The 14164-nt window shown below is 38.8% G+C and overlaps 1 protein-coding gene across 5 annotated transcripts in view; it reads right to left on the bottom strand.

Moving 5' to 3' along the window:
• Window positions 1-14164, bottom strand: part of ECPAS (Ecm29 proteasome adaptor and scaffold) — a 97313-nt gene that overhangs the window by 61563 nt on the left and 21586 nt on the right. For all 5 annotated transcript variants that reach the window (XM_037027326.2, XM_037027325.2, XM_037027324.2 and 2 more), the window contains 3 exons: window positions 5213-5343; window positions 2443-2559; window positions 842-960 (listed from right to left, as the gene is read on the bottom strand). In XM_037027326.2, coding sequence (XP_036883221.2) covers window positions 842-960; window positions 2443-2559; window positions 5213-5343 — 367 coding nt within the window. Of the gene's footprint in view, window positions 1-841; window positions 961-2442; window positions 2560-5212; window positions 5344-14164 lie in introns of those variants that run through there.

Genomic DNA, 14164 nt, shown 5'->3' with positions numbered 1-14164 from the left:
TCTGTAACATCTTCCTATGTTGACAGATAGTAGCTGTACTAGTGCAGGTGAGGATTTAATAATAGGGTAACGGTTGGACCACTGTGTTGGATATTTGAAACCAATGTAAGACTGTGTATCAACGATACTTCAATTAAAAAATAAATATAAATTTTAAAAATAATCCCTTGTTTCATAATACCTTTTGCTCTTCTTAAAACACATGAAAATTTCAAACAGTCCTTGTTATGTTTATTAAATTTATTTATAAGTATCTGTATTACAGTCTCTCTTTTAAGTATATGTTCTAAAAAGTAAACTGAAAAGGGTTTTTAAACATCTTTCCTCCACAACTTCTGCACTCCGCATGCAGAATGGTTCTCACCACTACAGGGCTACAATACAGAACTGAGCTAACCTAGAAACTAAGGGTGTTATCGAAACCTTTCACCTCTCCAATCTCCATACTAATATAAACAAGTGATCTGTTCCTCAGGAAAACTACTCTGAAACTTTAGATCCTCCAAGATGGAAATGTTTTGGTGAAATTCTATAAGTGTAACTGTGCAATAACATGAAATCAGTTTCTTCAAAATAACTGACCCAAAAAAATGCATTTAGATTGAGAAAAATGTTAGCTCTGCACACTTTTCAATATGCTCACATGAAGAAATCTTGTAATAACAGTAACAGTAACAAAACAGTAACGTTAGGGTAACACAGAAAATTCAATTATTTGTCAGCTGAGAGTTCAAGCCATGCCTTCACATCTGCCCAAGTGAAAGAGAACATGCAACCTTATTTTTGAAAGGCAGCTGTTTACACTTGTAGGTGGAAGATAAGGGAACTGAGAAAAGCTTACCTATCCTGCTGTGGCTGAGGTTTCCCTTCCATGGCAGTAAGGAGCGTAGGGGCCAGTTCACATTGTTTTTCCACTGGTAGGCGAGGATAGCCCATCTTAACATAAATTATAGTAAAATTCTAATGCAATGAGAGAAAAGCAAGTGAATGTGAAGGAAATACTCTAGGATATCAATGAAAAGACACAGTTGGTAATTCAGGGAGTTATAACAAAGAAAGAACATCGTCTCTCCACATATTTATTACAGCTTGACCAACTATTGTATGTCAGATAGAATTCCAGCCCCACTTACTTAAAAAGCTTACTTTAAGAAGGGCTTCATGGGAGGAAGCATGTCCCATTTTAAAGCACACATGTATACTTACGTCAAATCATCACATTGTACATTTTAAATATACACCATTTTATTTATCAAGTATGTCTCAATAAAACTGGGGGGAAATAAAACACTGACACATACAATTACTTTTTACTGAAAAGAAGTAATCATTCTACCTATATAAACCTACATACTACACATTAGCTTCAGCCACCCCAGTCTGTCACATTAGTCCTTTCACACTAAGAGGAGAACAGGTAAATCTCAGGCTGCGGGTTCTCCCGGCCAGCCAGTCATTCCATCCGCCTTAGAGTATGACAGCACCCTGGCTCCTCCCTCCAGCAGCCGACCAACAGAGGAACCAAAGGCAACGGAGGGCTGTAGTGCATCTGTGCCACGACATTCCAAGTGAGTACCTCATTTTAAGTAAACCCATAAATGCATATCTGGACTTATGCTTAAAATAAAGATTTGCTCTTCTAAAGGACTCTTCACTTTAAAACAGGCTTTATTCCTTTAAAGACATTCTATTTGGCAGTTTTATCAGCACATAATGTTTCTATTTGCTTAAAGAAACATCTGTAATAGAGCTGTTAATCCAAGGCAGGCAAAGACAGATGTCTGGACCAGTAAGTGGTTCCAAAGGTTTGTAATCCAGATATTAGGTGAGACCCAACAGATTCTGCCTCAATGCCTGGAAAAACAAGGACCAGGAAAAGAACATCACCTGCTATATCACACAAGCCTCAACATTTTTTTACATTTAATTTTCATGAAGATGACAACTTAGCAGGAATATTTCTTACTGGGCTGTTTACTCGACTTTTAAAAAGAATACCTTTCTGAACAGATAGATAGATATAGATACCCGAAATACAGATTTTTAATTCATCTTTCCTATCTCTTCTTGCCATTTCTCTTTTTTCTTCTACTATTATCCTTTATTCATGCCTATGCTTACATAACCCTTCTTTCTATTCAGACTGGTCTCATATATCTTTTACTAAGAATCAAATTATTCTTTTATATGTCAAAATAGCTGACAAGTCAATTCATCAGCATTCCCTTGCCCAATGTAAACAGCCATGCCTTATCCTGCTCCTACCATTTCCTCCGGATAGGTATTCAATGGGAAAACAGCATGTCATCTGAAGAAAAACATCTCATGTTTCATTTGGAAACGTCTAAGGTAAAATTCTAAGCTTGCCAATATACTGATGACATCCAATAAATGTTATGAAAAAAAACTATACATCAGAAAATATTCCAAGATAATACTCACTGTGACAAAAGAAACTGCCGCAGGATCCTGGTATTGAACCAACAGTGTCTCTACTGGGAGCTGTATTTTGGGGCGGCTTTTTATACGCTTATTCAGATGGACCAACAGTTCCATTACCTAACATACAGAGAGACATGAACTGAAATTATTGATCATATCTGAAAAACAAATTTATTTCTCAGATACTACTTATTTTGATGAATAGTACTTATTTTGTCCTTTTAAAGGACAAACGTACAGAGGAAGTACACAACATCACAATCTCAATCTCTCTCCCCTCCTCCGTCTGCCATATGAGGATGCAGCAAGAAGGCAACCACCTGCACACCAGGAACAGTTTCTGCATCTACAACCTGACTGTGCTGGATCCTAGATCTCGGTCTGAACGTCTCCAGAACTGTGAGAAATGTTTGTTGTTTAAGTCACCCAGTCTATGGTATTCTGTTACAGCAGCCCAAAGGGCCTAAGACACACTATGAACACAACAAAAAGAAAAATGTACAAGATACTATGGGTCTCCAGAAGAGGAAGTATCTGCCAGATCAAGAACTTCACGAAGGAAGTGACAGGAACACCAAGTCCTAACAATCAGGTGAATTTCCAAGCAGAGAATCAGTTATAAGAAGGTATAGAGGTCTAAAAGAACATGGCACACTGCATCTGACTTAAACTCAGTGGTTTAACATAAAAGCCGGGCCCAGCTATAAAAGGATTCAAGTAAAATGCAGAGGAATTTTTACTTTATTCTGAAGATCATCTGATTCTACTAAAGAGTTTAAAGTAAGAACAAGCTTCCTTTTCCTTTGAGTGGGAACAGAGAACAGAAATAGATATCAGCAAATCAACAGTTTCTGAGGGTGGAAAGCAAAATACAGAAGTTCATGTCAAGTGGTCCCAATCTTACTATAGTACTGAGGTTATCTTGCTAAGAGAGGAGAAATAAGAAACTGAGCATTGAAAAGTAAGATTAGAAAGCCTCAGTTAGGAAAGATTCATGAACCTAAAGGTATCTCTTCTGGAGGGCCAGGCCTACACTATTCTCCATCATTTCTGAAATTTGTGCTGTAACCTCAAAGCAAGTATTAAGAGCTTATCCCTGTCTACAGCAATTGCAAAATTTCAAAGGAACCTAGAGCAATAATTAAATAGGAGAATTATAAGAATAACAAATCTATAATCAATGCCTGTTAAACGAATGATAGTAATAAAATAGCTGACATTTATCAAGCAGTTTCTATACAGAACACACTTTCGTATATAGCACTCCGTATCTCATCTGATTCTCACATCCACCAGAGAATGGTACTGTCATTCCCATTTTACAGGGGCATTAGGAAACTGACAGTTAGAAACCCAAAAATTACATAACTGAAAGTCAATTAATTACTAATTTCATCAATAATAAAACTTCACATATTGAAATTATTTATACATGAGGTTTTGAATCCCTGCCCACTGGAATCCCGGTTTCCTCTCCGCAGTGCGGGACGTCCTCTCACTCTTCTCTAGTGCACTGGGTGCATCCCTAGGCTGCCTTCGGCTCCCGGAAGCCTCACCTTCTGTTTCAGCTCAGAGCCTCCATATATGCCTTCTCTATTTCTAACGGTCTCCCAGTCTCTTTGCCTGGCTACTTCCTACACACCACAGAGGCCTCTCTTACACTCACACTCAGTTTAAATAAAGTCCCCTAATATATTCCTTTGTAGAATCCCTTTCCATCTTAGCAATTATTACAACTTATAACTAGATATTATTTGCCTTATTATTTAACACTGCTCTCCCCAACTAGATGTTTCTTTCACATACCAATAAAATAACCGTAACACATGGCATCTAGAATGCACTCAGCAAACATTTGCCAAACAAATCATGACACTGACGAAGCCAAATAAGTAAGCAGACAACACCAACTCATGAAGGACCTTTTATGCTATAGACATAAAGGCCATAGAAGGCCATAGAAGAGTTTTAAATAGGATAGTGACATGACCAAATACATATTCACATCAGCAAAGCAGTATTAACAGGCATGTCAAATATATGACAAGAATGCCCTATTCCTTCCTGCAAATAAAACAGACATTCTTAAAAATACTTTCTCCAGTGAACCCAAATCGAACCTCAGAATCCCTCTAGGGCAGACTTCCAGGAAGCCACTGCCAATCAATTAGAGTAGCCCAAGGAATGTAACCTGATGATAGCTCAAAGACCTGAAGGTCTAGTTTAAAAACACTAGAAGACTAATGATCTATTTTAAAAATGAAGGGGCATATGTTCCACACAGAACATTTAGGTTAGACAAGAAAATCCCAATATGACAGTTATCTAACTTTGGTAACAGTACTTTACAGAATCCTAAAAAGGAGCTATACAACATTATCTTGTTTTAAAAGGAGTTATTTTGATTATTTTAATTAAGGTTATATTCATAGTCAACCAGTGATTAAAGAATATTTTTGCTTCTATCACATGACTTTCATATTGGAATCAAGAACATGGATTTTAGACCATGCCCCCATACATTCCAGAATAATTATTCCAATTATATCATCTAGCACTGATGCCAAGTATACAGCTGGTACTAAGTGCTGCTATGCTAAGCATACACAAGCTACTTTTAAATGTTAATTGGTCCTAGACTTACATTCCATTTGACAAGCGATAATTAGGATTATGAACCTTGATTCAATAATGGGCACAGAAAACTCACTTCATAATATGTATCCATTTATTCATCATTTAATTCCCCCAACTGTCCCAACATGCTTACCTTTTTGCGTACTCCTTCTTGGGTGCTGGACAGTTTAAGTAAAACAGGAGGAAGAAATTTAGATATAATATTCTGTAATTGTTCATCTGTTTCAGCATGGCCAAGTCGTAAAAAGACCCGTTCAAGCTGATCTATATATAAAAAGAAAAAAAGGAGAACTTAGCAAATCAAACACAACCAAAACTAATTACTTTTATAGCTTAATACTTTTTATATTAGCAAATCTTTTGGTCAGAACTTTAACCATAGCTATCTCTGTATTCAAATGATTTTGATGCAGCTATAAGTCAACTCTAATGAGATTTACTAGCTAGTTATACTATCTCACAACTGTCCTGGTCATTTAACCTCTAGAAGAGGGGAGAACAAAGCCAACAATAACAAAATTCCCTCCTACCTACAGTTATTCCATTTTCCTAAAGAATTTGGATACCAGAAAGGATACAAATTTTGTGAAGAAATCTGCCAGATCCAGCTAGCAGAGTGAAGCAGAACTTCATTCAGACACCAAGGAGGACAATACACATTCGGTGGAACCATTTTACTGATGAAGTTTCTCTAAAGATAGAATCCCTGCCCATTACTGTGCTGGGACCCAACCAGAATGTATGAGAGACAAGTTTTCACCAAGAATGCCACTGTGAGAGAAACATGTTAAACAGTACATATCCAGTGATGCTCTCAGCACAACCCAGATTGTGAAAATCCACAAATAGCAGCCAATACACTGTAGGGGATGGGAGAGGGAAATGAGAAGGGAACCTACTGACTGGGAATGACTGGATATTTGATTTTAAGGAATTACTGTTAATTTTTTAGGTGCTATAATGGTTTGCGGTTCTGTTTGTTTTTTAAAGGTTCTTACAAAAACTATCAGTAGTGATTAGAGAGACTTCTAGGGAGCTGGAAATGTCCTGTATCTAGATCTGTGGGATGGTTACACAGATACATACATACATAAAAATTTGTTAAGTTCTGGTACTTTATACTTTCTATTGTATCTACTATATCTCAATTTTAAAATATATTTAAGAGTCTTTATTTCTCAGAGATCAAAACAAATATCTACAGGTGAAATAATACAGTTACTGGGATTTACTTTAAATAATTAGAGGTTTACTAGAAATCTGCTAAGAAAGTAGATGTCAGATGTTACCACACACAAAAAAAGGTAACTATATGAGAAGATATGTTAATTAGCTTGACTGTAATCATTTCACTATGTGTATGTGTACATATATACAATCATGTTGTACACCTTAAATATATACAATTTTTATTTTTAAAAACACAAATATAGAGGACCAGATAAAAGATGGCGGCATGAGAAGTGGGACAGAGGCTTCCTTCTAAAACTGCATGTAATATGAAAATATAATTAATAAAACTAATCCTGAGAGAGCAAAAAGAAAAAGGACTGCGCCAGACTGCATACACCTGGAGAAAAGAGCAGACATCACGGAACAGGGTAACGTACCAAAGCTGTGGCCCAGTGGGACCCAAGACCTTCCCCCACCCCAGCTCACCGGTGGGAGGAAGAGAAACTAAGCAGGGAGGGAGGGAATGGAGGCCTGGGACGGCTGAATACCTAACTCCAGAGATCTGCTCTGGGAGCTCAAACCTACATTTCATGGTGTTTAAATGATACTCTCATGATTACGGGATTGGAAAGCTAACAGAGGCAGAATTCCTGGAGAGACTGAGATTCCAGCCACTTGTGGAAACCAGGGATCCATATCTGGCTGCTCTGGGACAAAAGCTTATACCTGTATGCTCGGTTCACTGTTTCAGGCAGTGGAGACAGGCATAGCAACAGGGAAGCAGGAAACAGCTCTTTCTTCCCCGCAGGCACCAATACCACTCCCCTGCGACCCCCAACATTGCTTCAGGGGCTGAGCAGCTCCAGAGTAGAGTGTCTGGACACTAGAGGACGCCATACACAAATATTAAACACCAAAGAAACCTGGTACAGAGTAAAATTAATATAACCCCTGAGAAAGATGACATGGACCTCATGACTCTTCCTGAGGGGGAGTTCAAAATAAAAATCATTAACATGCTAACGGAGGTAAGGAAAGATATCCAAGAACTCAGGAACGAAATCCGGTCAGAGATCCAATCATTGGAGGAGCACAATGGAGGGTATTTAAAGCAGATTGGATATGGTGGAGGAGACGATAAATGAAATAGAAACCAGAGAAGAGGAATACAAAGAAGCTGAGGCACAGAGAAAAGGATCTCTAAGAATGAAAGAATATTGACAGAACTGTGTGACCAATCCAATAGGAACAATATTCGCATTATAGGGGTACCAGAAGAAGAAGAAGAGAGAGAAAGGGATAGAAAGTGTCTTTGAGGAGGTAATTGCTGAAAACTTCTCCAATCTGGGGAAGGAGATTGTCTCTCAGGCCATGGAGATCCACAGATCTCCCAACACAAGGGACCAAAGGAAGACAACACCAAGACATATAGTAATTAAAATGGCAAAGATCAAAGATAAGAACAGACTGTTAACAGCAGCCAGAGAGAGAAATAAGATCACATACAAAGGAAAGCCCATCAGGCTAACATCAGACTTCTCAGCAGAAACCTTACAGACCAGAGGGGAGAGGCATGATGTATTTCATTCTATGAAGCAGAAGGGCCTGGAACCAAGATTACTTTATCCAGGAAGATTATCATTTAAATTTGAAGGAGGGATTAAACAATTTCCAGATAAGCAAAAGCTGAGAGAATTTACCCCCACAAACCATCTCTACAGTCTATTTTGGAGGGACTGCTATAGATGGAAGTGCTTCTAAGGTTTAATAGCTGTCACCAGAGGTAATAAAACCACAGTAAAGAAAGTAGAACAGCTAATTACTAAGCAAATGCAAAATTAAATTAACTATCCCCAAGTCAATCAAGGGATAGACAAAAAGTACAGATTATCATACCTAATATATAAAGAACGGAGAAGGAAGTAAAATGAGGGGAAAAAGAAAAGCACCCTTACATTGAGTTTGTAATAGCATATTAACTGAGTTAAGTTAGACTCTTAGATAGTAAGGAAGTTAACCTTGAACCTTTGACAACCACAAATCTAAAGTCTGCAAAGACAATAAATACATACCTATCGATAATCACCGTAAATGTAAATGGACTGAATGCACCAATCAAAAGACACAGAGTCACTGAATGGATAAAAAAACAAGACCCATCTATATGCTGCCTACAAAAGACTCACTTTAAACCCAAAGACATACACAGACTAAAAGTGAACGGATGGAAAAAGATATTTCATGCAACTAACAGAGAAAAAAGCAGGAGTTGCAGTACTTGTATCAGACAAAATAGACTTCAAAACAAAGAGGGGGCGGAGCCAAGATGGCCATGAGTAGGACAGTGGGAATCTCCTCCCAAAAGCATATATATTTTTGAAAATACAACAAATACAACTATCCCTAAAAAAGAGACCAGAAGATACAGGACAACAGCCAGACTACATCCACACCTGTGAGAACCCAGCGCCTCGCGAAGGGGGTAAGATACAAGCCCCGGCCTGGCGGGACCCGAGCGCTCCTCACCCCAGCTCCGGGTGGGAGGAGAGGAGTCGGAGCGGGGAGGGAGAAGGAGCCCAGGACTGCCCAATAGCCAGCCCTAGCCATCCACACCCAGAAGGCAGAAGCACAGTGCGAGGAGTGCGGGAAACTAGCAAAACGGGACAGTAAAACCTGCAATCAGGTCCCCACAGCCAGCGCCCCTGGGACAAAGAAAATCGAGTGCTTTTTGAAAGTCTTAAAGGGACAGGGACCCCACAGCTGGATGGAAGCATCCTGGGACACTTAGCCCAGCAGCTGGGAATCCCAGGGAACTCTGAGCGCCCTAACCCCCTGGGCGTCAGCACACCTATGAGACCCCTCACGGCGATAAACAGCCCCCCGCCCATTCCCCCTCCAGCACGTCCGCCTTACCAGAGTAGCAGCCTGAGGCTGGCCACGCCCACAGCAAGGGAGCTTCCTCAATAGCGGCCGGGCAAGAAACAGAGGCCCAGTCTATGCGCAGCTACCCAACACGAGCCATTAGGGGTCGCCACTGTCCAAGGAAAGAAAGGCCAGGAGCAAGTGGAAAGGGTCTTGGTTCTCCCACCTGACAGACTAGCCAACAGCATACCACTGCATTTATCAACATGAAAAGGCAGAAAAATCTGATCCAGACCAGACTAACCCAGACATCCTCCACATCCTCACCTGAGAAGGAATCTGGGGAGATAGATTTAACCAATATTCCAGAAAAAGAATTCAAAATAAAGTCATAACCATGCTGATGGACTTGCAGAGCAATATGCAAGAGCTAAGGAGGGAGAATACAGAAATAAAACAATCTCTGGAAGGACTTCAAAGCAGAATGGATGAGATGAAAGAGACCATTAATGGACTAGAAATCAGAGAACAGGCACACACAGAAGCTGACGCAGAGAGAGATTAAAGGATCTCCAGGAATGAAAGAATATTAAGAGAACTGTGTGACCAATCGAAACGGAACAATATTCACATTATAGGAGTACCAGAAGAAGAAGAGAGAAAAAGGGATATAATTGCTGAAAACTTCCCCAAACTGGGGGAGGAAATGGGCTTTCAGACCACGGAAGCACACAGAACTCCCATGACAAGGGACTAAAGGAGGGCAACAGCAAGACACATAATAATTAAAATGGCAAAGATCAACGACAAGGACAGAGTATTAAAGGCAGCCAGAGAGAAAAAAATGGTCACCTACAAAGGAAAACCCATCAGGCTATCATCAGACTTCTCAACAGAAACCTTACAGGCCAGAAGAGAATGGCATGATATATTTAATGCAATGAAACAGAACGGCCTTGAACCAAGAATACTGTATCCAGCACGATCATCATTTAAACATGAAGGGGGGATTAAACAATTCCCAGACAAGCAAAAGTTGAGGGAATTTGCCTCCCACAAACCACCTCCACAGAGTATCTTAGAGGGACTGCTCTAGATGGGAGCACTCCTAAAAAGAGCACAGAACAAAACACCAACATATGAAGAATGGAGGAGGAGGAATAAGAAGGGAGAGAAATAAAGAATCATCAGACAGTGTTTATAATAGTTCAATAAGCGAGTTACGTTAGACAGTAAGATAGTAAAGAAGCTAACCTTGAACCTTTTGTAACCACAAACTTAAAGCCTGCAAGGGCAATAACAGCATATCTTTCAATAATCACCCTAAATATAAATGGACTGAATGCACCAATCAAAAGACACAGAGTAATAGAATGGATAAAAAAGCAAGACCCATCTATATGCTGCTTACAAGAGACTCACCTCAAACCCAAAGACATACACAGACTAAAAGTCAAGGGATGGAAAAAGATATTTCATGCAAACAACAGGGAGAAAAAAGCAGGTGTTGCAGTACTAGTATCAGACAAAATACACTTCAAAAAAAAGAAAGTAACAAGAGATAAAGAAGGACATTACATAATGATAAAGGGCTCAGTCCAACAAGAGGATATAACCATTATAAATATATATGCACCCAATACAGGAGCACCAACATATGTGAAACAGATATTAACAGAATTAAAGGAAGAAATAGAAGGCAACGCATTCATTTTGGGAGACTTCAACACACCACTCACTCCAAAGGACAGATCCACCAGACGGAAACTAAGTAAGGACACAGAGGCACTGAACAACACACTAGAACAGGTGGACCTAACAGACATCTATAGAACTTTATATCCAAAAGCAACAGCATCCACATTCTTCTCAAGTGCACATGGAACATTCTCCAGAGTAGACCACATACTAGGTCACAAAAAGAGCCACAGTAAATTCCAAAAGACTGAAATCCTACCAACCAACTTTTCAGACCACAAAGGTATAAAACTGAAAATAAATTGGAAAAGAAAGCAAAAAGGCTCACAAACACATGTAGGCTTAACAACATCCTCCTAAATAATCAATGGATCAATGACCAAATTAAAATGGAGATCCAGCAATATATGGAAACAAATGACAACAACACAAAGCCCCAACTTCTGTGGAATGCAGCGAAAGCAGTCTTAAGAGGAAAGTATATAGCAATCCAGGCATATTTAAAGAAGGAAGAACAACCCCAAACGAATAGTCTAATGTCACAGTTATCAAAATTGGAAAAAGAAGAACAAATGAGGCCTAAGGTCAGAGGAAAGATGAACATAATAAAGATCAGAGAAGAAATAAATAAAATTGAGCAGAATAAAACAATAGAAAAAAATCATTGAAACTAATATGTGATCAAAACTGAAAGTTTCTGTGATGACTGCCCTTGTACTGCTCACCATGTAAGAACTTATTCACTATGTAAGAACTTGTTCACCATGTAAGAACTTGTTCGTTATGCTTCAGAAGATTGGAGACTGATGAGAATTAGGCTTGGGGTGGATTAATGATTGTACATTGAGCATTGATTCCCCTATACAGAATTTTATTGTTGTTAACAACCATTTGATCAATAAATATGAGATGCCCTCTCAAAAAAAAAAAAAAATCAATGAAACCAAGAGCTGGTTCTTTGAGAGAATAAACAAAATAGATAAGTCTCTAGCCAGACTTATTAAGAGAAAAAGAGAGTCAACACACATCAACAGAATCAGAAACGAGAAAGGAAAAATCACGACGGACTCCACAGAAATACAAAGAATTATTAGAGAATACTATGAAAACCTACATGATAACAAGCTGGAAAACCTAGGAGAAATGGACAACTTCCTAGAAAAATACAACCTTCCAACACTGACCCACAAAGAAACAGAGAGTCTAAATAGACCAATTACCAGCAATGAAATTGAAGTGGTAATCAAAAAACTACCCAAGAACAAAACCCCTGGGCCAGATGGATTTACCTTGGAATTTTATCAGACATACAGAGAAGACATAATACCCATTCTCCTTAAAGTTTTCCAAAAAATAGAAGAGGAGGGAATACTCCCAAACTCATTCTATGAAGCCAACATCACCCTAATACCAAAACCAGGCAAAGACCCCACCAAAAAAGAAAACTACAGACCAATATCCCTGACGAACGTAGATGCAAAAACACTCAACAAAATATTACCAAACCGAACTCAAAAATACATCAAAAAGATCATCCATCATGATCAAGTAGGATTTATTCCAGGGATGCAGGGATGCAAGGATGGTACGACATTTGAAAATCCATCAACTTCATCCACCACATCAACAAAAAGGACAAAAACCACATGATCATCTCCATAGATGCTGAAAAAGCATTTGACAAAATTCAACATCTATGCATGATAAAAACTCTCAACAAAATGGGTATAGAGGACAAGTACCTCAACATAATAAAGGCCATATATGGCAAACCCACAGCCAACATCATACTTAACAGTAAGAAGCTGAAAGCTTTTCCTTTAAGATCGGGAACAAGACAAGGATGCCCACTTTCCCAACTTATATTCAACATAGTACTGGAGGTCCTAGCCACAGCAATCAGACAACACAAAGAAATAAAAGGCATCCAGATTGGCAAGGAAGAAGTTAAACTTTCCCTGTTTGCAAAAGACATTATAACAAAAAACCCTAAAGACTCCACTCCAAAACTACTAGAACTAATATCTGAATTCAGCAATGTTTCAGGATACAAAATTAATACACAGAAATCTGCTTCTTTCCTATACACTAACGATGAACTAGCAGAAAGAGAAATAAGGAAAACAATTCCATTCACAATTGCATCGAAAATAATAAAATACCTAGGAATAAACCTAACCAAGGAAGTGAAAGGCCTATACCCTGAAAACTACAAGACACTCTTAAAAGAAATTAAAGAGGACACTAACAAACGGAAACTCATCCCATGCTCTTGGCTAGGAAGAATCAATATTGTCAAAATGGCCATCTTGCCTAAAGCAATCTACAGATTCAATGCAATGCCTATCAAAATACCAACAGCATTCTTCAACGAACTGGAACAAATAATTTTAAAATTCATATGGAACCACAAAAGACCCCGCATAGCCAAAGCAATCCTGAGAAGGAAGAAAAAAGCAGGGGGGATCTCGCTTCCCAACTTTAAGCTCTACTACAGAGCCACAGTAATCAAGACAATTTAATACTGGGACAAGAATAGACCCACAGACCAGTAGAACAGAATAGAGAGTCCAGATATTAACCCAAATATATATGGTCAATTAATATATGATAAAGGAGGCATGGACATACAATGGGGAAATGACAGCCTCTTCAATAGCTGGTGTTGGCAAAACTGGACAACTACATGTAAGAGAATGAAACTGGATCACTGTATAACCCCATACACATAAGTAAATCTGAAATGGATCAAAGACCTGAATGTAAGTCATGAAACCATAAAACTCTTAGAACAAAACATAAGCAAAAATCTCTTGGACATAAACATGAGCAACTTCTTCATGAATATATCTCCCCAGGCAAGGTAAACAAAAACAAAAATGAACAAGTGGGACTACATCAAACTGAAAACCTTCTGTACAGCAAAGGACACCACCAACAGAACAAAAAAGCATCCTACAGTATGGGAGAATATATTCATAAATGACAGATCTGATAAAGGGTTGACATCCAAAATATATAAAGAGCTCATGCACCTAATCAAACAAAAAGCAAATAATCCAATTAAAAAATGGGCAGAGGAGCTGAACAGACAGTTCTCCAAAGAAGAAATTCAGATGGCCAACAGACACATGAAAAGATGCTCCACATCACTAGTCATCAGAGAAATGCAAATTAGAACCACAATGAGGTATCACCTCACACCAGTAAGGATCGCCACCATCCAAAAGAGAAACAACAACAAATGTTGGCGAGGATGTGGAGAAAGGGGAACCCTCCTACATTGCTGGTGGGAATCTAAACTAGTTCAACCATTGTGGAAAGCAGTATGGAGGTTCCTCAAAAAACTAAA

Source organism: Manis javanica, chromosome 2 (assembly GCF_040802235.1).
Source record: "Manis javanica isolate MJ-LG chromosome 2, MJ_LKY, whole genome shotgun sequence".
Lineage (NCBI taxonomy): Eukaryota > Metazoa > Chordata > Mammalia > Pholidota > Manidae > Manis > Manis javanica.
The sequence above is the reverse complement of the archived record's forward strand: the minus strand, read 5'-3'. Positions and strand labels throughout refer to the sequence as shown.